This window comes from Theropithecus gelada, chromosome 3, assembly GCF_003255815.1.
Source record: "Theropithecus gelada isolate Dixy chromosome 3, Tgel_1.0, whole genome shotgun sequence".
NCBI classification, from domain to species: domain Eukaryota; kingdom Metazoa; phylum Chordata; class Mammalia; order Primates; family Cercopithecidae; genus Theropithecus; species Theropithecus gelada.
Window position 1 is genome coordinate 151,675,378 of NC_037670.1, and position 25,881 is coordinate 151,701,258.

Sequence of the window (25,881 nt, forward strand, 5' to 3'; positions counted from 1 at the left end):
CTTAACTACAGCATAAGAATCATAGGTTTTAAAGCACTTATTTGAATGCTATTTGCTGTTTCATATTAACAGCAGCTGTTGCTACTTGGCAGTTACTAGGCCCTAAATATTAGGAATGGCTGGGGTGAAGAACAGCTTTGAAATGACACTCTATTTGATCAGGTTCTGCAATAATTGTTAAAATCATATGCATGTCCTTTGGATCCCTATAAAGCTTCTACAGTATCACTGCACCTGCAGTTCCAATTTGCAATTTTCTCAGCCCTCCTTTGAAGTTATTCTTGCCAATTACCTGGTGTTAATATTAATTAAATGTGATTTGTAACTCAAAATGTGGTGTTATCAATGGAACTCAGCTGTACGAATATAAAGTAAAATTTTCAATTGAATTAAATTGTTTCCTTTCATTCATAGTATTTTACAACATTAATACTTTTGTCAAATTGATTTTTGCCTGCTGGAAGTCATTTTTCCAAAGCAATGAACATCTGAGGGGAAACATTGCTCTTTATGTATTCTTTCCTTTCTGTCATTGAAAATACTTTGTTTTAATCTTAAAGTGAATCCATTTCAGTTAACAGAAACTTGTTTCTTGTTTATAATCCAAGAGGGGAAAATACTTTCTTTTAAAACTATATGAAGATACGTTAAAAATATGATCAGTGAACACGTTTCGATTGTACACTAGGGATGAAATTTTCCTTACTTTATTGCTTGACCCTCACCAAAAAAAAAAAAAAAAACTCCAAACTTTTTGGCAACTGTCATTTTTTATACACAAAAAATGAACTAATTAAATTGGTTCATTACATTAACATTTCAAACAGAATCTTCCGTCCCAACAACTCTCTGGTCTCTTCCAACTCTAAGACGTTAATATTCTGAACATGTCAAACAATAGTCAGAAGCTTCCAGCATTTGCAAATTTAGGGGAGAAAGACACATATAGTAGAATATTTGACAGAATCAGGTCTATTCTGCCCCCTGTAATGTATGCAATGACGACTTGAAGACCTGTCATCTTCAATAAGCCATTCATAAACATGATGACTGATTAAAGAAGCTGTGCCACCATACTGTGCAAATCTACAGTGAAAAGATATGTTTTCACATATTCCTTTTATCTTCAGAGATAAAACTTTAGCTTCTTTGCCCCTTATAATGATAGCAGTAGCATTAACATTTATTATCCTGTCTTCTTTTAAAAATAATATAATAATGTAAGACAAAGAAGAGAAGGAACCTGTCAAAAGACTAAAGGAAGTCATTTATTGAGTTATGAGCCACCAGGCCCAGAGCTTATGATGGAAAAGCATGTGTGAATATTATCAACTCCTTTATTATAATATCAATGAAACATTATATCAAGGAATTTAAACAAGACAGAAATAGATGACTGTGGACCTAACAGCTAAGGGTTGTGTAACATGTAGGTCTTAACCAGCAGCAACTAAGCTATTCTCTTCCCTCAAACCAAAAGACTAAAGAGGGAAATAAAAATAAATTAGGCCAGAAAAAACTTCTCTGGATTTATGTAATTTTCCAGGTGTCATCAAAGAGAAGTTTCTTGGAATTACACAAAGCAGGGCAGGTGAACAGCAGGTACACACCTGTGTTGGCAGTGTCTATTGTGATCCTAATGGGAAGCTCTCAACTACCTAGGAAAGCCAGACAGACACTGGGATCCCATCACTTACCCCAGTCTGGAACCCTGAATTATCCATTAGGTTACCTCATTTACCCAAGAGTCAGTATTGAGAGAGTAGAATTCCATAACATTCCAAAAGGAACTTGTGAAACCGCTATATTACAGGCTTCTCCATTAACTAAATTCTGTCTGCTGAAGCCCCTCTCATCCTTATTACCAACATGTTGTCCTCCTGGCCCACCTCCCATCCCTATCACTGGAAGCTAACTTTCTGAGTATACCCTCCTTCACCCTCTGTTAAAAAATGAATTATCTCCCAAGAAAAATACATTGAAATCCTAACCCCAGTACCTCAGAATGTGACCTTATTTGGAAAGAGGGTCATTGCAAATATAGTTAGTTAAGATGAGGTCATACTGGAGTAGGGTGGGCCTTTATTCCAATACGTCTGCACTGTTATAAGAAGAGAAGACACAGAGACAAACACGAGATGGAAGAAGATAGTCATGTGATGGTAGAGGCAGAGACTGTAGTGATGCATCTACAAGCCAAGGAATACCATGGATTGTCAGCAAACACCAGAAGCTAACACAGGCAAGGAGGGATTCTCTCCTACAAGTTTCAGAAGCAGCATGGCCCTGCTGATACCTTAATTTTTTATTTCTAGTGTCCAGAACTGTGAGATGATAAATTTCTATTATTTTAAGCCACCTAGTTTACTATACTTTACTATAAAATACCTCCTTTCAAGGACCTCACTTCATGTAGGAACCCTAGCCCTAACCCCAACCCTACTGTGCATGTTCAGCTATGCATTCTGGCAAACGTTCATGTTTTCTTATGAAGCACTGCTCAACATTGTTAAATTTTTTTTCTGAGGAGCTCCTTTTATCATCTCCAATAATTGAAGTCTTCTTTAAAGGACACTGAGAGCCCTCCCATGACCATAAACCCATGAAAAGAGAACACTCCACCATACTGTTACCTCCCCATTGCAATGTCTAGGCCATTATTCCCACACTGTATAAGTCTGTTCTCACAATGCTAATAAAGACATACCCAAGACTGAGTAATTTATAAAGGAAAGAGGTTTAACTGACTCACAGTTCCACATGGCTGGGGGTGGCCTCACAATCATAGTGGAAGGCAAATGAGGGACAAAGTCACGTCTTACATGGTGGCAGGCAAGAATGCTTATGCAGGGGAACTCTCATTTATTAAACCATCAGATCTCATGAGACTCATTCATTACCATGAGAACAGTATGGGGGAAACTACCCCCATGATTCAATGATCTCCACCTTGCTCCACCCTTGACACATGGGGATTATTATAATTCAAGGTGAGATTTGGGTGGGGACACAGCCAAACCATATCATACACCTTTATATGAAAACTTCTCCCCATGAGTCCATCCTCATTCCCCTTTACTTCTCACCTTAGCAACCACCTTTCCATCCTCAATTTTATGAGAATGAACTTTGATCTATATCTCAGTTCCTGCTTGGCTCTAGATCAATGTTCCTTGCTATTCTTCTCCACAAAGCTATGTACTATTACCTAAAGTTTACTGTGTTCATTTTACTATCTCTTTTCTGTTTACGGTACCTGCCTTTTCCTAGTTGCCCAGGTATACAATTTCAAGTTCAACTTTAACTTCTTTCATACCTTCAAGCTCTGTGTCCAATCAGTTACTAAATTCCATAGACTTCACCTCACAAATGACCCCCAAGTCTGTCTTCTCTTCCATTTCTATTATCACTGCCCTATATCAGGCCAAGATTTTTATTGGAATGGCCCCTGAACTGGTCTCCTTGTCTTTTACTTCTCACAGTACAACCTTAAATATACATTCTGATAGATCCCCCTCTCCTCAGCAGTTTTCTCCTAATATAATTTGAATATTTGTCCCTGCCCAAAGCTCATGTGCAACTGTAATCCCCAATGCTGAAGGTGGGGCCTGGTGGGAGGTGCTGGGACATGGGGACAGAGCCCTCATGGCTTGGTGCTATCTTCAGGATGGTGAGTTCCCACAAGATCTGGTGGCTGAAATGTGTGTTTCATCTCCCCCATTCCCAACTGTCTCTTGCTCTTGCTTCCATTATGTGGTGTGCTTGCTCCTGCTTTACCTTCTATGATGACTGTAAACCTCAAAAGGCCTCCCCAGGAGCAGATGCTGTTATGCTTCCTGTACAGCCTGCAGAACCATGAGCCAATTAAACCCCTTTTGTCATAAATTACCCAGTCTTGGGTGTTTCTTTAGAGAAATGCAAGAACAGCCTAATACAGAAGATTGGTGCTGAGGGGTGGGGCATTGCTATAAAGATACCTGAAAATGTGGAAGTGACTTTGAAACTGGGTAACAGGCAGAGGTTGGAAGAGTTTGGAGGGCTCAGGAGAAGATAGGAAGATGAGGGAAAGTTGTACCTTGTTAGAGACCAGTTAAATGGTTTTCACCAAAATGGTAATAGTGATATGGACAGTGAAATCCTGGCTGCTGAGGTCTCAGATGGAAATGCCGGACTTACTGTACTCTGGAGCAAAGGTTACCTGTGTTATGCCTTAGCAAACAGCTTGGCTGCATTCTCTTCATGCCTTAGGGCTCTGTGGAAGTTTGAACTTGAAAATAATGACCTAGGGTATACGGCAGAAGAAATTTCTATGCAGCAAATCATTCAAAATGTGGCCTGGCTGCTTTTAATAACCTACACTCAGATGTGGGAGCAAAGGAATGACTTAAAGCTGCAACTTATATTTAAAAGGGAAGCAGGGTATAAAAGTTTGGAAAATTTATACCGTAGCCATGGGGCAGAGAAAGAAAAAGCTTTTTCAAGAGAAGAATTCAAGCAGGCTGTGGAGCAACCACTTGCTAGAGATATTTGCATAACTAAAAGGAGCCAAGTCCTAATATCTAAGACAATGGGGGAAAGGCCTCCATGGCATTTCAGAGACCTTCATAGCAGTCCCTCCTATCACAACCTAGAGGCATAGGAGGGAAGAGTCCTTTCATGGGCCAGGTCCAGGGCCCCATTGCCCTGTGCAGCCTCAGGACACTGTTACCTACATCCCAGCCACTCCAGCTCTAGCCTTGGCTCAAAGGGCCTCAGATATTGCTCATGCCAGTGCTCTGGAGAGTATGAGCCACTATAGACCTTGGCAGCCTCCATGTGGCATTAAGCTTGCAAGTGCACAGAGTGCAAGAGTGATGAGGCTTGGCACCCTTTGCCTACATTTCAGAGGATGTATGGAAAAGCCTTGGCACCCAGGCAGAAGCCTGCTGATGGGGCAGAGCCCTCACAGAACACCTCTACAAGGGCAGTGCCAAGCGGAAATGTGGGGTTGGAGCCCCCACACAGAGTCCCCAATGGGGCACTGCCAAATGGAGCTGTTAGAAAGAGGCCATCCTCCAGACTCCAGAATAGTAGATCCACCAGCAGTTTGCACCCAGTGCCTGGAATAGCTGCAGGTACTCAACAACTTATGAGAGAAGACACAAGCACTGAACCCTGAAAAGCCACAGGGGTGGAGCTGCCTAAGGCCTTGGGAGCCCACCCCTCACAACAGTGTGCCCTGGATGTGGGACATGGAGTCAAAGGAAACCATTTTGGAGCTTTAAGATGTAATAACTTCCCTGCTGTGTTTTGAAGTTTTGAACTTGCATGGAGCCTGCAGCCCCTTTCTTTTGGCAATTTCTTCCTTTTGGAATAGGAATGTTTATCCAATGACTCTACTCACATTGTATCTTAGGAGTAAATAACTTGTTTTTTATTTACAGGCTCATAGGTGGAAAGGACTTGCTCTGTCTCAGATGAGACTTTGAACTTGGACATCTTTTTTTTTTTGAGATGGAGTCTTGGTCTGTAACCCAGGTTGAAGTGCATTGGTGTAATGTCAGCTCACTGCAACCTCCACCTCCCAGGTTCAAGCAATTCTTCTGCCTCAACCTCCCAAGTGGCTGGGACAGCAGGTACATGCCTCTATGCCTGGCTAATTTTTAGTAGAGACTGGGTTTCACCATGTTGGCCAGGCTGGTCTCAAACTCGACCTCAGCCTCCCAAAGTGCTGGGATTACAGGCATGAGCCATCACACACAGCCTGGACTTTTGAGTTAATGCTACAATGAGTTGACATTTGGGGGGACTATTGGGAAGGCATAATTGTATTTTGCAATGTGAAAAGAGCATGAGATTTGAGAGGAGCCAGGGTGGAATGATATAGTTTGGATATTTATCCCCACCCAAATCTCACGTCGAAATGTGATCCGCAGTGATGGAGGCAGGGCCTGGTGGAAGGTGTTTGGGTCATGGGGCGGATCTCTCGTCACCTGGTGCTATCTTCAAGATAGTGAGTTCTCACAAAATTTGGTCATTTAAAAGTGTGCTGCACCTCCTTCCTTTGCTCCTGCTTCACCTTCTGCCATGATTGTAAGCCTCCTGAAGCCTCCTCAGAAGTGAATGCCACTCTGCTTCCTGTACAGCCCACAGAACCATGAGCCAATTAAACCTCTTTTCTCATAAATTACACACTTTCAGGGATTTCTTCATAGCAATGCAGAATGGCCTAGCACACCTCCATTGTCTAGAAAACTAAGGATAAAATAAACAACCTATGATTTGAAATAATCATGTGTCTATGTCAAGCCTTCCAATTTTGTCTCCCATATTTCACTATACAAACTATGCTCCAGTCAGTAAAACTGTGCTATTTGCTGATACCAAATATGTTTTTTTTCCTTCTCCAGCAATAATCCTATAGTCAAGAGATGCCTTGGGATGACACTACAACAACTGGGATATCAAGGGGCTATTTGTCTTTATCAAGTGTCTCCTGGCCCTCTCCCCTTCAGAAAGATCTCAACTAGGGAAGAGCCATCACTGAGGTCTGATCATGACCATCATACACTCATAAACTTCATTCTCCCAGATTAACAAAGGAGACTTCCCCAAGTCTGATTTTGTTAAAATGAAAACCATTCTAATCAAACCATAGAAGCAATTTATCACTAAACTGATTTTCATTTCGCCATCACTCCATTATGATCTGCTTGAGTTAATCAGAGGTAAGACAGAGGAAGCCTCAATTTACACTGAAATTTCTTAGCAATCGATGTTGTACAGAGAACATTATGAGTTGGGGAAATATACAATTTTATTAATGGGCAGACACTCCAAAATAAATTAATGTATACATCTCCTTCAGTCAAGCTACTGAGGTTTTTTTAAAAACACACTACTAACATGGTGACAGATGTCATCAGTGTTGTAGTAAGAGCTGCAAATGTTTTAGAACTAATGAATTTTCATTAGAGACATCAGATAATTTCAGAATGGGTTAAGTTGCTACCATTTGCCATTCCCATTAATATCATTGTCATATAAAAGGTTTAATTTTCAGCTATTTTTGTTCTAGATAAAAATCTTTGTCATTAAAATGAGGGATGATTTTGATATTTAATATATTCCATGGCATACTCCAGTGTGGTACTAATTTGGCCTTTTCAGTATTCTGCATATTAATTGACAATCCATCCCTCCTCCATTCCCCAGATAAGTAAGAACTGAAATAGAATGGACAACCAATCAAGTCACAGAATACTGAAAAGATCAACACAGAAGGAATGTGTTGCTCTAATCAAGAGCATATACAAGGCACCAAAATTATTTTCTCCCATGCTAATGACTATGATAGAAACAGGAATAATGAATGGCACCATCTAAATCCTTTTATGTGACAGTATTACCAAAGCATAGCAATGCTCCCTAAAAAATAAAAACTAAGTATTTCTTATTTTAGTCAAAAGAATAAAGCTGTGGTTTCACTTAACTTTTAGAACAATGCATTTTGTCAGATTCTGCAACAATTGGAAGATTATGTCCTGTTTTGAATTTTTTATAGTAATCTATCTCATGCACACAAAATGTGTCCTCAAGTTGCAGAATGTCCAGGATCACTGCAGAAAACTTATTTCAATACCTACTTTATTAGTTTCCTTCTCTTGTTGAATTATCACTCTGGTAAGAACTGACATCAGTTGCTTAAATAATACATTAATGCTATTTCCAGAAGCTATTGTTTTCATTTGAGTGGGCATTTCCTCTAAAGATGAACTTTAGATTTTTATCCAAGAAGATAATATAATTTGTCATAATTTAAAGATCAATTGAATGTTTTGAATCCGTTTTATAGCAATAATGATATAAATTCCCAGAGAGCAAAGATTATGGCATCATGCACACTTACAGCAGGTGTGAACAGTTGTCTAATTAAATCAATTAGCCCAATCTGTCCAATAAGACCAGGCCTTTTATACATTTTCTGCAATAGCACAAATGTAGAACAAATGTTAAAGATACTAAATATTGTGTATTATAATTTTCTATACCCTACTATGTACAGAAAAGCTTGCAGTCATCTGCAAGTCTCTCAAGTGAAAATCCTATTTCAATAACATCAGACTTTTTGTCCTTGGTAATTATGGTTAAGCCCAAATCACTCCCATGATCTTTTTCTGAGTCGAGGCCTCTAAGAAAAACAATAAATTTATCAACGCAATATCTTTCTACAGGCTCAAAATTACTGAAAAACAATCAATGGACACTTTAATCTTTCTACAAAATATTATTACTCTTACAGAAAAATTCATTCATTCTTAATAAGAATAATAGTACTTAAGTAACAATAACATATTTCATTCACAAAGATACGTTGTTGACAAATCAGCAGTTAAGATCTGTGCTCTAAGTTGTTCCTCTGTTTTGCTCTGTGTTTTCAAAGTAGTAGAATGGATTTATAACCTCATTGGTACATATACAAGATGGTGAAATGCCTAGACACTTGAATAAGCACTTTGAAAAAAAGCCCAGGATGGAGGTCAGCAGTACCTTGTTGTAAACAAGTTTTTACATCTTGCCCTTCACCACACCCTAAGCTTCAGAGTTTTCGTTAAGAATAAAAATGCAAAAAGTCAAACATGACAATAAGAATATTGCTTAAGTATAGCCTTGGGGGCTACTTCAGCATTGTTTTAAGATGATTACTAGGCTTAATCCCTCTAGTGTTGGATGTTAAATTCCACTGACTTTTTTTTTTAATTTAATGACTTGCTAATGTAAACTTCCATCTAGAACAATCAAATACTATGTCATTTATTCAAATTTACAGTGCCTCTAATGTGTCAGCAAACTCCCTTGTCAAAACAGACAACTTTAAAAAATGTTCATTTGAGTCAGGAGCCCTACTTCCTAAATTAGCACCAAAATGTCACCTTGATAGGCCTATGAACAACAAAATCATTTATAATAAACCCAGCTTCCCTCTAGAGTGGACAGCCTAGTTCATGCATTTGTAGGAGTTCTAATTATTCCCTACAGATAAGAGAGCACTTGGAGATGCTCAAGCATCAGCAACCTGTCACCTCCAAATACAATCATCTGATAAATATATGCTTACCAATCTCCCTCGAGATCTGAGTGAAGGCCTCCACACCGCTCTCACCATAGTTCCCCTCAGAAGCCAGTGTCGACACATAATTCCATCCCAGTGCTGTCACGATGTCCACCATGGCTTGGGCTTGGTAGGAGTCAGGCGGGACCACTCGAGAGAAAAAGTCATACCTGGTGTTATCACTTAGCTCTGGGGCTGTGGATGCATAGCTGATTTGAGGTATCTGCAAAACAAATGATGGGTCATTTCAACCCAAGAAGAATCCTGAAGAATAATGGATTATCATACGAGCTAAACAGCCAAGGCTATACCAGAAACCTAGACGTATCAGCCTGAAGCCAAAATACAGTTTTATGTATTTAATTAGAAAGTATTTTTGAATGATCCATAGGCTTACTTTCTCTCAATGCACAATATTTCTAAACAGTGAGAAAGAATTTCAGTTTGCTTTAGTTTCCATTGTTTCTGGAGCCAAAGCAAAACATTTGTGCTTTTTGTTGATGTTGCTTTTTTAGTCTGTACATGATAAGCTCTGGTGCAGAAACGAGAGAAAAACGAAGGTATATGCATCAGAAAAGGTCACCTCTGAAACTGGCTTTGGCTTTATAGGACATGAATGCTATACAATAACTAACAGGGAATTTAATATGAGATTTTTTTACTCTTGATGCCATTTCAGTCTTAAGACTACATTTTTAGTAAATTATTTTAAATATATAGTTTTACAAGTCTATTGACTGTTTATTGATATAATCAGAGTGCCACAAAAAGATTTGAGAATTGCCAGCAACCGCATATCCTCTTATAGAAAAATCTTTCTAACCCCATCCAAAACATCACAGAAAAGGGAATCCAGACCATAAATTCTTTAGAAGAAGAGACTATTTTTCTTTTAACGGGGTGAATTGCCAGAAATTTTTCAAAACGAGGAATCTTATGTCATTTCTCAATAATGTAGGAGAGTGGGCTATGTGGTTGTGTCTAGTAACCCCTCTGCCGCCATGCCGAGGTATGAGTGAAAGTTCAGAGGTCAAAATGACTCCAAGACACCCTAATTCAGGTAGCTTGGTTGAAGATGCAGGTTTGACTTGTACATAAAAAAATTAACAGTGTGCTACATCACTTGCTGCAGCTAACATCAGTGCTCAGAGGATGTCAGAGGTTGCAGTTCCATCTTTCCCCACAGGGCTGCACACTCTGGGATCCAATAGTCCCCACCACAGTCTAGACAAATGATTCCCAATCTATATAGACGTTTCAACTCCACCCTTGATATATTTGTAAAGCTCTCAACATCTAAATAACCTTCCTAAGTCTAGAGAGTCCTATTCCATACTAGTGGCCAGTGAAATGACAGTGAAGTCCCTAAAATATAAAAGTCACCCCGGGAGCAGCAGCAGAGCAATGTGCTTGGAGCTGTCCAGGGTGCTGACTATTCATTCGGCTTCCGTGTAACTTGGATCCACCTACATTAGCCATAACAGTGAGTACCCAGAATAGCGTGGCCCATTTAACCCCAAATTCTTTCTGGTTCTGTTCTCCTAGTGGGGACCGTGTTAACTTACTTGTTAACACTGTGGGACCGTGAAAAACATCTGACCCATCTCATCTTGCCCTTTGCCTTCTCTGCCAGATATACTGGCCTTATCTTGACAAATTTTTCCCCTGGTTAGAGATTTTTTTTTTTTTTTTGAGAAGGAGCCTCGCTCTGTCACCCAGACTGGAGTGCAGTGGCGCAATCTCGGCTCACCGCAAGCTCCGCCTCCCAGGTTCACGCCATTCTCCTGCCTCAGCCTTCCAAGTAGCTGGGACTGCAGGCGCCCGCCACCACACCCAGCTAATTTTTTGTATTTTTAGTAGAGACGGAGTTTCACTATGTTAGCCAGGATGGTGTCGATCTCCGATCTCGTGATCCACCCGCCTCGGCCTCCCAAAGTGCTGGGATTACAAGGCATGAGCCACCGTACCCAGCCTCTCCTGGTTAGATTTTGTGCCTCCATAGTACATAACTACTCTCAAGGACACCCCTCCAAATCTCAAACCACACACCAAATCTGCCCTTTTTCACCTTTTCTTGTTTGTTTTCAGAGGATCTAGGAAGGAAACCGTAGATAACTTAGTGAGATCTAAGTCTTACTAGGTAAAAATTTCCCAAATATCAAAAGCATGTGCATTCCTATATTCTAATGAAAGTAAGTTAGCCATCTGACTTTCACTTTAGAATAAATTCTGTGTATGTGCAAGTATGGGTTGTGTGGGGGGAAGGGAATAGGGGAGCATTCTATAGCAAATTCTATAGCACTATACCATTTCTTTGTCCTATTTGGATACCGATACTCCCACTTCCTGAGCTACTAAGAGTCCAGCAGTAAAATGACTTACGCAACTCCCACCCTGCCTATAATAATGAGCCACCCTTTCTAAAAACGAGCAGAAAGTGTGAAAATTGAGTGTTTGAAACCAAAACTAATTATCTCAAATTACTACCTTCAGTCAGTCACTTCCAGGCTGTTTAATTAGCAGTCAGCCTCATGTTTAGGATTAATTAAACAGGTGTAAAGGGTATATAAAATAAAAGCGCAGATAGAAGATGGTTGTTAGATTCAGTAATGGACTTTCTCCCCAAAGTCTTGAAGAGTTTTCTCTTTGCAGATCAATGTGTGGGAAAGTAATGTGAGAGTATGTGCTTGTATTTTTATTTTTTCAGTCTACAATAATACACATCAGGGTATATGAATAGTATTTCAAGACAAGTTTTCAAGTTTTCATGTGTCACATCTCGTTTTTATTTTGTTGTGGCAGACCACTAAGCATTGGTTTATTAAGCATTTTAATTTCTGTGCCAGCATCCTCAGTATTTCTACCATCCGCAAATTGAACCCCTACTGGCAACTGAAGTAGAAATTTTTTAAAGACCTGGAATGTTTCCTTTTCTTTTCCCTACATCAAATCCACTGTAACTACCCCCTTAACCTTGGAGGTTTCATCTACCAGAAACACAACAATGGAAAAAAATATGGTGAATGGTGAAGAGAAGTGAAGAAAAAAAAATGAGAGGAAAAAGAAGGAAAGCATACCAAGAAAAGAAGTTGCTAGGAAAAGCACCCATTATCAGTTCCCCCATCCTTTAAAAAAAGCAATGTCTTTTATAAGCCTCTGTTAACTCCCATTGCCAATGTAAATGATAAAATCCAAACTCTTTGGTCTGGTTCGCAAAGATCATCAGATTCTGTCTCATCTTCCTCCCCTGACCTGTACCTTCTCCCCATATTCTCACCGCATCTGCACCCTTCCCCATACCAGGGAGATTTAATACTCTCCTCTACCTAATGATCCTCTATACAAACTCAATATCCAGCTCAAAAGTCATCTCCTTCTGGGGAGAGTTTCACTGACTCCATCAGGCAGAGCTGTCTTTTGCTATTCCTGTCTTCCAAAGTCTCCACCATCTAACGTTAGAATCACGACTCTGCTGGCTTATGATCCTCTCAAGACCAAACAGGGTCTCTGTTTATTTGGTATCCCCAACACCTGGCAGAGCAATTGCTCAATGAATGTTTGAGGGCAATTAATTTATTAAACTGCTGCAGGAAATTTAATACAGCTTCTTCCCCAACACTTCCTCCCTTGCATTCCACCAAAATATTGTGCAGGCTATTCTCCATTTGACCTTCCTGATCCTTCACTATCCCGCCAAAGACCCTAGGAGGCTGCTCTCTATGACCATACTGACTGGGATTCCTTACCTCTGGCGTCTAGTTGAGTTTGTCCTGGAGGCACCAGCAGAACTTGGGAGGGCGAGGGGAGACAGAAAGAAGTTAGAGTATTTATCCCCCAGCTTCTTCTTCTACTGACTCAGTGATTCTCCACCTAACCCCTCACCGACAGCTAAAGCTTTTGCCAGATTCCAGTGACTACTCTGTACCATTGCTCCTGTAGGGTCTCCCCACTGTTGTTGGCTCCTGAGCACTTCATCATCCCTTGTTTTTTCTAACTGTGCCCATACTTAAAATAGTCTTTTTGTGAACTGCTCTTCCATTACCTCTGAGTGTGCCAGAAGTCTGAGGAACACTCCCCTATGACAAATCTCTGTAGAAGACAACACTGCTGTGGCTCCCAAACCTCAGCCGTACCTTAACCTCTTAGCCCTTCTCCAGTCACCTGCCCTTCCAGCCTTCTCTACCACTGTCCTTAGGTGGCATTCTCCTTCATTTCCCTAAGGCATCCTATTGCATATTTGAAAACATCTGTCATTTTGCTTTTCTTCATTGCTTATTTTCTTCGTGCTGAGGCTTCATAAAAATATCATATGTGCTTAAATAAGGCCATATTTCTATTACTCAAATAAAGCATATTTGAGTCAATTAATTATACAACTCAGGACACTCATCATCCTCTTTTTTAAAAAAAAAAAAACTGTTTGAGATTCCACTTTTCTAATAATTATTTTGGTTAGGAAAAACCCTTTTTCTTCTCTCACTACATTCTCACTTCGGCCCACAGAAGAGGAGATTCCTACCCCCCGAACCCCACCCTCTTTGGAAGCTCCAGAACAAATATTTCGTCTCTCACTCTCCATTCCTTTACTGACTTTCCCCAACATGGAGGGGGAAAGAAACTGAAGCCAGAGTTCTACGTTTATTGGGCAAAAGGGGACAGCAGGCTCTCCTTTTATTCTCTGACCCACGTACATCTTAGGCTTCTTTTCTCTACAATGTCAAGAGACCATGCAGGGCCTCAATTCTTGGAAAGGAAGCCCACCCTCTTCTCTCCATATTCCACTGGCAACCAGACATTTGAGAAATACTTGAAGTCCATGCTACTCATTGCAAGTGAACTTTAAGTCTTCTGTGCAGGCAGCAGTGGGTCCCAAGGTTGAGATACGGTGCAAGAGTAGGAGGCACAGGTTCAAGCTGAATTATCTCCAGTGCAGCTCTTAACAGAGAGTCATGTGCCTGGGGAGTTATTTAGTGCTTGCCCAGCTGTTAATAAAGCTAATTACTTGATCTTCATTTAACTAGCTATTCTATGAATATTGGACTTGCAAACTCTAAGAAATTCCAAAAATTTGACTTAGAGCTCAAGGAGATTAAAATTACATTTCAAAAGAAATTTATTTACATATATTATTAATAGAAATTAGCAGAGATTATTGTCTTCTAGTGTCTGTTCTCCTTCTAGATGAAACCTCCAATTTTTACCTAGCCACCCAGAACATGACTACATTTCCTAGCCTTCCTTGCAATGGTAAGTGAAGCTTCTGAAAAGGATCCTTAAAGGGAAAAGGCATGCCTTTTTCATGCTCCTCTCTCTTTCTTGCTGGCAAGACTTTGGACATAATGCATGGAGCTCCATTAGCTATCTTGGGCTACGACCTAGCAATGGTGGAGCAAAAAGTCACACCCTAGTCCAAGCCACTGTGATATCTGGATTTCTAAAGCCACTTGACTCTTCTTCCTGCTTCCATTCATGCCCGTCTCAAATCTACGCTACACCAGCAAGAAAACTGGTATTTTACAAAAATAGATCTTAGAAGCTGGGTGCAGTGGCTCATGCCTGTAATCCCAGCACTTTGGGAGGCTGAGATGGGCAGATCACCTGAGGTCAGGAGTTCGAGACCAGCCTGATCAACATGGAGAAACCTCGTCTCTACTAAAAATACCAAAAATTAGCCAGGCGTAGTGGTGGGTGCCTGTAATCCCAGCTACTCAGGAGGCTGAGACAGGAGAATCGCTTGAACCCAACAGGCAGAGGTTGCAGTGAGCCGAAATCACACCATTGCAATCCAGCCTGGGCAACAAGAGCGAAACTCCATCTCAAAAAAAAAAAATAGATCTTAGAAAAATCTTGCTTAGGGTCCTTCAATCATTTCCCATTCGTCCTTAGAATACAGCCCAAACCTCTTGTCACAAGATCCTTTGAACTGGCAACTGACCACCTATCCCTCTCACTCACCTGATCCAACCCCACTGGCTTCCTTTTTGTTTCACCTCCAGCACTCACACATATCACCACATACATTTTCCCAAGCAAGTCCTTCCTGGCCTTTCTCATCTTTCAGCCTCAGCTCAACAGACCTTCCCTGACCACCTCATGTAGTGTTGTCTCTTTACCTTCCATTATGATCTCATCACACTACTTAGTTCCTTCCTCTTTCACAACCTGCATTAATGTGTGTATTCTGTTTCCCCTACTAACATGTAGACTCCACAGGGTTATTTTCTGCATTGTTTACAGATGTAAGATGAGCTCCTAGAAGATAGTAGGTGTTCAATAAATATTCATTGAAAGCAAAATGAACCCATCCATCCATAAATCAAGAACTCCTTTTATTGTTTTCTTCCATGTATCCTAACTCGGAAAGATTTTACTACAAAACTCTTTAAGTTAAAAGATTACCCTTTTCCCATATTCTTTTTAAATCAAAGATCTGTTAAGCTGCAAAACTTCTGATCAGCACAAGATACATGTTTTTTTTTTTTTTTTCCAAGCTGAAGTGATAGAATTCCAGTTCAAATCACTGAAGTGCCGCTTCAGTTGTAGTCTGTGCAGTCTCCTCGTAGGGAAGTGTAAAACTGCCATTTTGCTTTTCGAAATGCCAAAAAATGGCCATGAAAACTTCATAACAATCTTGGCAAACACATTGACAGTCCATGGACTTCAGTGTGTCATTAAAGAAGAACAAAAATTACATTTCTAATCAAAGGCCAACATCATAGATTATTTAATCATTTACCCCTTCTTGCTTATCTTTATCTGTAAGACGGATATTCTAGACAGGGAAAAAAGTGCTTACATCTCCCCCAAACCAACTGTGTCTCTCCACATTGCCTTCACTGAGCCTTACTGTACATGACTGACTGATGAAATAAAGGATTTCTGAGGCTCCAAGGGGCTCAGAGACTTTTAGATACCAGAAATACTCTTTTTGTGGCCCAAGGAAGTTACAACTTCAGCTGCCTTAAGGTTTCCCACTGCTTGTACATCAAAATATTGCAATAAGCTTGAAACTTCCCTTGTCTATTCAGAATGCCATAAGTTTTGCATCTGTTCACCACAGTTACTAGTTTGCTAAAGATCCCAAGGAAGCCAAGACATCCCTGACAAGGCTAGCAAAAAGCCACCTAAAGAACAGCTTAGAGGAAGCCCCTCCCGATTCTAGGAAATTTCAATCTTTCTGCAAGAAACTTGCACACGTCTGAGTACAGGTTTGCAAACAGAAGACAATTTAAGACCTGAATCACATATATTTTCGCCACCAAAAAGGTTTTTTTTTTTTTTTTTTTTTTTTTCTGGTTTTTTCCCCCCATGCCAAGAAAAGGTTTTTGTTCTCTGCAAACAACCTTGTCCATTGATTGTGGAACTTAATTGGTGGAGAAGGTTTGCGGGGTGGGTTATTTGTGCTACTCAATAACATCATTGGTTTTTTCCAGTGAAAGATCAGCTTGAAGCTGCATTCTTCCCTTAGGGGGTAGTGCTTGCCTGAGCACTTTTCCAGTGATGGTGGTTAGCAACAGTGGCCATCAGGATGATAGCTTCCTGCCACCTGGCCTCAGGGTAGATTTGTTTTTGCTGCAAAACCCAGGTCAGAAAAAGCATAATTATTATAGCCATTAACTTTGTCTTTTTATACTTGACTGCTCTTTAGTATTAAAACTACTAGTTGCTTGTGGCAAAACATCAGTATATAATCAGAAATTAGATATAAATGAGGAGTTAGGGCTAGAAGTCAATGTCCAGCACTGGCCCAACTCTCCCAACATTGCCCTGAGCTTTCATGCTCCTCCCACCTTCATGAAAACAGGCTAAGGAGAGGGAAAAGAAGAAAGGAAATATAAAGCCAGAGAGTGAAACAAAAAGGACATGGATGATTGTCCCAAGTTTGCATCTAAAAACATGAAGTAGTAGTATTCCTTCCCCAAATCAGGACTGGCTCAGAATAATTCTGTCCACATAGTGGACAGTTAATAAGATTCCTGTTTGTAAAGTTGGTGTCAAATAGGAAATTCAGTCTCTGCCCTTTTTTACTCAGTTGAGTTCCCATAGTTGATTCAGAGGAGGATGTGAGCCTTTGGCTTTTGATGCACAATGGAGCTTAGCAAAAGCAAAGGAGAGGAAGTCTATTGAAATGGGAAATCGTGGGGTCAGAGAGAGCCAGGAGTACACTATATTGCACCATATTTTTATCTGTCTCCCCAACATGAGCTCACTAAGACCAAGCAAAGCTTTACACACATGCCTGCACCAAAGGGGCTTGTGGTTAGTTAACACGGCTGAGTGTAACACAATAGGTTTAAGGTCATGAGTTGAATTCCATTATGGGCCAGGATAAATACCACACCCCTCACCAGAACCTTCCTCTTCACAAATCCAGAGCACACCAACAAAGTCAACCAGAGAAAAGAGAGACAAGATCAATCCATTCTCACTGCCAGATGAATAATTCAAAGATGGTTTGTTACTAATGGTGAACCTAAAATTTTAGCAGCAAATCATGAGAGACACACTTTCTTCGAAACATAAAGAGTATGTTTTGTATCTATATCTGCCTGAAAGTATAAATAAATATTATACTTATAAAGTCATATGTTGATTTCAGATAATTCATTTGAATAGACCATTGAATTGTAAAAGGGTACATTTTCTCACTGCCTTTTCAAGGGTATTGTATGAGTCATAGAGGCAAAGAAAACAAATGACTCAAGGAGACTAAATAAAGGGACTATTTTCAAGGCAGGAGCAGCATATAGGGAAGGCAGTGGAAAGCCACAACCCAGAAGGAGTCAGAGGTTGAGGATGGCGGTTGTTACCCATGAGCTCTAAGAGAGAGAGCAATTACAGAGTCATGAATGGAAGCCACCTTGAGGGGAGCAGTAACCTCTCTAAAAGGACACCGCCAGCCCCTGGCAACCTCAAAAGGAAATTACATTCTGACCTTTCCCTCATACACACTCGCTGAGTCTCTCTCTGACCAAACCTATTGGAAGCCAGAAAGCAAGAGAACTTGACTTTGCCTGCACAAAGAAACCTTCCAGGGCAGCCAAGAGACAGCGAAGAGAGAAAGTGGTTGTGGCAGGCCACGCAGAAGCTATCTAGCCCAGGTACCATTAATCATTGCTCACTGGACACGTGAACTAAATTTAAGGATAGCTGTGCAGATTTTCAGTTTTCCACGTTATATTACTTTTTCACAATTTGATGCTTTCAAATATTTTTGACAGAAAATCTACACTAAGACATTCTGATTTGGCATTGAAAATCCCAATCCTAAAATTAGACCAATGAAGTTTGGATTTCTTATGGAAAATAAAATAACTAATACCATGTTTTAGAAAGAAATGTAATGGTTTTAATCAAATTGGTAATGGCATTTTGACTTCCTAACCTGTTTATTTAAAATGAAAGAGAAGCAATCCATGAATATGAAATAATTCACATATAAGCAACCATAATTATACCCTATAAGATTAATAAACCTTCTTTTACATCTGCTAATTACATTTTACAATGAGGAAGCACAACAGCTCCTTAGGGAAAGAATTGTTCTAATCCATCAAGTTACTAGTAGTGTGGGGATTTCTAAGCCTAACTACCCTAAAAGTTTTACTCGCAAGTTGGATTTAAAACCTTCACTTTCAAAGAAAGGGACTTTAGGTTGGGTCCAGTGACTTTCATCTGTAATCCCAGCCTTTTGGGAGGCTGAGGCTGTAGGATCCCTGAGGCCAGGAGTTTGAGACCATCCTGGGCAACATAGTGAGACCTCCATCTCTAGAAAACATTAAAAAATTATCCAGGCATGGTGGTGCACCTGTAGCCCCAGCTACTTGGCAGGCTGAGGCTGCAAGTTCACTTGAGCCCAAGAATTCAAGGTGACAATGAGTTATAATTGCACCACCGTACTCCAGCCTGGCTGACAGAGAAAGACACTGTCACTTAAAAAATTAAAAAGAGGACTTTAATATTCCAACTAATTTTATAGTTTCTCTGGTTTATAGCATCTCCTTATCTTCAATTTTGCCTTTTTAAAAAATTGAACACTTTTATTTAAATTTCCATATATTTCAGTACTCTGTGATTCTAAAAAATAATAATCAGTACATATGCAAAATTACACAGAAATGTAAAAGGCTAAACCAATACATACACTTATCCTAATAGTTAAATTAAATGTTTTTTAATAGTTAGTTTTTTATTAATTCATTCAACAAATTAGCTCCCACTATGTGCCAGACACAGTGACAGGCCCTGGAGACAGGACTATAAACAACACATGGTCCTCCCAGCCCCATGGAGCATATGGTCAAATGGAAAAAGCAAGCATTCAATAAATAATCAACCAAATAAACATTTAGCCCCAATTGTAATGGTTGTTGTGAAAGCTATGTACCTGCCACTAAGAGTTACAAGGCCACTCACCTGGTCAGCAAAGGACAGGGCAAGCTTCCCTGATGAAGTGACATTAAGTTGACACATTGAAAAATGAAGAAGAAAAAGGAATGAACGCTGGACACCAGCCACAGATTGCCTCTCACTTGAGATCTCCTTCAGATGTGTACACCACCCAATTTGCAGAAATAAAGAGGACAGGCAGTCTACTGACAGGTACTTAATTTTAGGAAACTTGCCACAGGCTGAAAAATATTGAACCATAGACCACCATCTCCCATACTTATTACAAATAATGTTTTCAAATACTATATGCATAACTGGGGTTCTTATGCCAGGACTATCAAGAAAATGCTACATAATTTATCAGCAGGGACTTGCATTACATTCTCACAGATCTCTGAGTCCTGAGGCTTGTAAGAGTAAGGCATGAATAAATAAATGAATGGATAGATGAAAGGTAAACAGATGAATGAAAACAGAAGACATTAAGAAGCAACTTTAAGAGCCCAGAAAAAAAAAACCGTATACTTATATTACTTACAAGCTCTAATATTTGTTTCCTTCCTTAGGAAAGTAAAAAATAAGTGATTGAAAAGTTGGAGGAAACTCTCTTCTTTGTACTCAGGCAGTGAAGGTTTTGGGATAGGACTTCAAGCTATATGAGAAGCAGGTTAGAACTAATCCTAAAAGATAGCTTGGCTTGGCTTTGCTTTGTTTCTTTACAAGGTAACATACATTTTCTGCACCTCTCAATAGGAGGAAAGAGAAATACATGGATCTGTCCACCTCTGGAAACTCTGCTCAGTGAGGCAGCATCCCAGGGAGACACGGAGAATTGCATTCCCTGATTTCATTCTATTCTATTTCACTATTTCTGCAAGTTTCTTTGATATCTTTTTGGTAAAGCAGTTTGGAATTTCAAGGTGAAATCACTGAATATTCTTTAAAACAAAAAGTAGGGGAAGTTTTGAAATGAGCTGCTTAGGATAGTGAAAGTTTTCTATAAAGTGATTTTCTTACATGAGTACCAAAAAATAATAAATTACATTTTGTTATAATAGAAAAACCAAAATGATGCCATGGCACTTTCTTAGCATCATTTGCTAAGTTACTTAAAAATATAACTCTCCCATCCACTCATTCCCATCACTGCTGACTTCAAACTATCACCTAGCATTTAATTTTCCTCTTCTGATGATTTCCTTACTGTGCAATCACTGCTGGGGTTCAATTTTCCCCCCAAGCATGTCAGCACTAGAACATTATAAAATAAAAAGTCAGTAATTATAACTAACAAATTGAAGTCATAAACTTTAAGCTGGCAAATATTCAATTTAGACTGGCATTCTGCCACCCAATAATACATGATTTGACTCTTGCAAATAAAGAAGAACATTGATAAGAACATTTGTTTGTGCAAGTAAGTTTCCTGGCTGGCAATTTCATGGATTTTTAGTGATTATCCACATTCACAAAATCTTGGTCTTCAAGTCATTATCTCCCAACTAGCATTCAGTTACTGATTCTGAACACCTAATAGCACTGGTAATTCTCATTTATTTTCTGTTACCCAAGTTGGTAAACTTAGTAGGTTTGAAGAAGGTCCATATGAGGTTAAAGGTTTTCATTCGAGCTCCATTTACACAGTGGGAAAACCCACTCCATTTCCAAAGACCAAATAGCTGATTTCATAAATGGCCATCATTGGTAACAGGAAAAGTTGATTAAAAGATGTGAACAACTCAGAGTCCTTTATTCCACTACATACTACAGAATGGAAGGATATGTTCCTCTGAGAAGGCATCATCTCAGTATCCAAAGGGCAATACATTAAGTTTCCCCTAAACAAATTGATTAGCCTTTTCATTCTATCAACATTTTTGAGAAGCCTAGCTTACTGTTCCCTATAAGCCTCGTTATGTGTCATATACCATCTGCACACCTAATGTGTGCGTGTGTGTGTGCATACACATATGTACATGTTCATTTTGCCAACATTTATTTAACATGTTATATTGGCTAAGAACTGTGCTTAGTGCTCTAGCTTCATTTCATGAATGACTAAATCATAATCTGGAGAAGAAACTTGCCCAAGACCAAGTAATTTGTAAATGACAGAGTAAGATTCAAATCCAGGTAGTCCGACCCCGGATTCATTTCTTAAACACCTCTGCCCTCCACTACTTTGGGTCCATTTTTAAATCTGATATTAATTCTTCAGTAGCTTTTTTTACCCACAGGTGTTCAGCTTCCTCCCTGTTTCCACTTCTGTTCACATCTGCAACTCCTTTGGAGTCATAAGTCATGGCTTGGCTGGAGCTTGGACATCAGCAGCCATCACCATATATGGTATCACAGTGAATAGGAGATACTAGCATCTATGATCAGCTAAATATTATCTGCCTCCTTTGGTTTTCATCAACCCCAATTGCTACAGTTCCTTCTGGGGAGGGGGGCCTCCTGGCCCAGTTGGGTACCAAAAAAATGGTCTGAGACAAGTTTGGGGCAGGTTGGATGCAATCACGCAGGTCAACAGGGGAAGGTAAGTGCAAAAACGACTAGCCAAGTTCCCAAGTTCCAAAGAGAGCACATCTAAACACAACAGGCGATGGGGAGCAGAGGCAAGAACCAAGAAATGGGGCCAGGTGTGGTGACTCACACCTGTAATCCCAGCACTTTGGGAGGCCGAGGTGGGTGCATCACTTGAGGTCAGGAGTTCAAGACCAACCTGGCCAACATGGTGAAACCCCAGCTCTACTAAAAATACAAAAATTAGCCAGGCATGGTGGCATGTGCCTGTAGTCCTAGCTACTTAAGAGGCTGAGGTATGAGAATCATTTGAACCCAGGAGGCAGAGTTTGCAGTGAGCCAAGATTGTGGCATTGCACTCCAGCCTGGGTGACAGAGCGAGACCCTGTCTCAACAAAAAAGGGAAGGGAAGGGGAGGGAAGGGGAGTGAATGGAAGAGGAGGGGAGGTGAGGGTACGGGAGGGAAGATGACTGAAAGGTGTTCCAGGCAGAGGGGACAGCATCTGATAGAAACAAACCTATGAAAGGCTATAGATAGCTTAGGAAAAGCTAACAATTCAGTATTCTTGGTGAAAGGTGTTCATGAGCCCAGTTCAGTCTGCTTTCTGTTTGCTTGTTCTTGTTTTTCATTTCAACAAGAATTTGTTTAGCACTTGCTATATGCCAACACTCTCTTACTTGGCCTAAATGAGCACTCATTCTCCAATTTTCCTCTTAAATCTCTATCTCCTTTGTTGGCTATTCTTCTACTGTTTCATCCTTTATGAGTTAGTATCATTTAGGATATGGCCTAGACTCTCTTTTGTTTTCACTTCATACCCACTCCAAACCTATACATGCAGTCTAAATCTCTTCAGTGAGTTCCAGAACCATGTGTTGCTTATTGGACCTCTCTCTTAAGTGTTCAACAGGTATCTCAAAACAACTTGCCCAAAACTTGTCACATACACCAATCCCAGCATAAACTGAAGATCATCTGGTACACCAGGGGTCCTCAAGTCATAGCTCGCCAATTGGCTGGGTTCCAGAATTATGTGAGTGCCACATACTTTCCAACTATGAAGTTTCCAGTTATGCAGCTGTCATCTATGTATGCGTTTGGTCTGCCTTCGTTAGCCCTCTCTTTTTTATACCTCTCAGTGGCCAGTTGGCCACCAGAAATGAAGACTCTCTAAAAATTAAATTTAAGGTCCAAATTTCCTCTAGAGGAAAACATATGCTCATATGTTTTGGTATAAAAGATACATTCACATTGCAAAAGATAAATTCAACAGTATTGACTACAGTAACTGTGGCACTAAGTTTTCTCTACAATCTGGCTACTCAGTGCTGACGGCAAACCTACAGCATCAGCATCAGCATCACCTGGGAGCTTCTTAGAAATGTAGAATCTCAGGCCCCACCCCAGTCCTACTGAATGAGACTTTGAATTTTAGCAAGATCTCCAGGGGATTTGTGTTCACAATAAAATTGGAAAAGCTCTGCTATATAGTATAAAACATTGAATGTGTACTCAAGAGTCCTGTGTTTCCTTTTGAAATTTTTCCATATCATGCTCAAAGGGATTTAAACACATTCATTGCAGATTATTTTGGTAGCTCTGGATGTTGTCATCATGAGGAGATATAAAAGCTCCCTCTAATTCACTTTATGAAGAAGTTGATGCCTTGAACATTATGTTCACTTATCCTAGGGTGAACATCTCCTGAACATTAGAAATTTCTTTTCAAAAATATTCTGCATCCAAATTTCTATTTTTAAGAGTATTATGTTTCAGTTCTTGCATCAAATGCTAGCATGGAGTTTATTTTTAGTGTCATGATAATCTATAGACCAGTGAATATATCATATCAAGTGTTGAGTCAGTAAAAGCTTTTAAAATATATTTCTTACTTATTTGAAAATAACAGATGAGTTTTTGAAAAATAAAAATTTCACAAAGCTTGCATGATGAAATGCCAAATAAAAGATGTAAGGTACCTTGTCATCAATACATTTTCCATAGCATTCGTTTGCAGCAGGATAATTTAGTAAGATATTCATTTCTGTCTGATTGTTACTGCTTTAGGAGACTGATGAAAAGATTTCTTTTCCTTTGTGCCCTCCACATGAGCAATCAAGCCTGCATGTCTTGGAGAATTAGCTCATTTTCAGGAGACTTGGCCTATAGAGGTTATAGAGCTTAATTACTAGAGGAGGGGCATCTCCCAAGGTTTGAGGAGGAGGAATTGCAAATGGAAATGGAGGGAGAGAATAGTACTTCACAGAGACTTGGGAATGAGGGAGATCTTCAGTTTCTTTCCTGGTAGTGCCTGAGAACCCAGGAACGCTCAAAGAAGCTCATTTCCCATGCTTGCCATAGAAGGAATGGAATCCCCCTCCTTTTAATAGCCCACAGGGGCTACAGTGAGCATCTCTGTGGTTAACTCTTCTGTAGCCATATTAGTCCACTCTCACACTGCTCTAAAGAACTACCTAAGACTGGGTAATTTATGAAAAATTGGTTTAACTGATTCACAGTTCTGTGGGCTATACAGGAAGGATGGCTGGGAGGCCTCAGGAAACTTACAATCATAGCAGAAGACAAAGGGGAAGCAAGCACAGCAGGGGTGAGGGAGAGAAAGTGCATGCAAAGGAGGAAGTGCCACACACTTTTAAACAACCACATCTTGTGAGAATTCTATCAGGAGACAGCACTAGGGGGATGGTCCTAAACCATTAGAAACCACCCCCATGATTCACTCACCTCCTACCAGGTCCCACCTTCAACACATGGGGACTACAGTTCAACATGGGATTTGGGTGGGGACACAGAGCCAAACCATATTAGTGGCCTTGGAAACTGAAGGCTAGGTCTCCAAACTATGAATATGACTGAATTTTTGACACCATAGTGAATGTGGCTCAATGTCAGAGTTATTTGATATCAAAGAAAAAAGTTCCTTTCTCTTCAGTTTTGAAGAGCAAATTCATTTCTTACACCTACTTTAGAGAGTAGGCTTATGAGCTGAGGTGCTGGGATACACCGCTATTCTTCAGCAGATCCTAGGAAAGCACTTAACACATGGACATTGTTGATTGCAGGTAACACATGGACATTGTTGATTAACTGCCTACTAGTGACAGTATAACAACTCAGGATTCCTGACTTTTAATATCTACAGTCTACCTAGTAAAACTGCTTCTCAAAAGCTTCCCACATTTTCGGTGCTTAAATGAAAATATACTTTTCTTTTTTTATGAGTAGCTGAATCCTTTTGCATAGACCATAACTTAAATATATGAAGACATTTATTGTCTTTCCAATTCTCTCTAATTTTCTAAATAATCTAAATATGTAAATGTCTCCATAATACTTTGCCAGAGACTGTATGTAAATATCATTAGACTTTATATTAAAAAAAAAAAAACACACAAAAACTTTTAGGCACTTCTGTCTTTAAAAAAAAATACCATTTCAACCTCAAATTTGATGAGATACACACATTGCTTTTTGGATGCCCTTCAATTTTTTTTAATTCTAAGAAAAATATTGAGGAGATTTAAAGTAGTTTAAGATGGCATTTAAGAAAATAATCTAACTCAAATTAGGATTGAGAATACTGCAAACGTAGACTTTTTCTTTTGTAAATAAATAAATAGGAGGACAACAAGTGGAATTCAAGATAGCTCAAAAAATGCAGGAGGAAAAACACTTGAAGAGAAAATGGAAATACTGAGATTAAAAAAAATTAAACACATCATAAAAAGACTTTTCAGTAGAGGGACTGAGAAGAGTGGGGGGCGGAGGGTAGATTAAATATACTGGTTGAGAAACCAGCATTAGAGAAGTAAGACTAGGGACTAAGGGTAAGAGGATGAGTAGAGAAGGC

General features: G+C 39.7%; 1 protein-coding gene across 2 annotated transcripts in view; it reads right to left on the reverse strand.

Moving 5' to 3' along the window:
- Window positions 1-25,881, reverse strand: part of GRM8 (glutamate metabotropic receptor 8) — an 818,800-nt gene that overhangs the window by 659,397 nt on the left and 133,522 nt on the right. For both annotated transcript variants that reach the window (XM_025379129.1, XM_025379130.1), the window contains exon 3: window positions 9,098-9,314. In XM_025379129.1, the coding sequence (XP_025234914.1) occupies window positions 9,098-9,314 (217 nt within the window). The remainder of the gene's footprint in view (window positions 1-9,097; window positions 9,315-25,881) is intronic.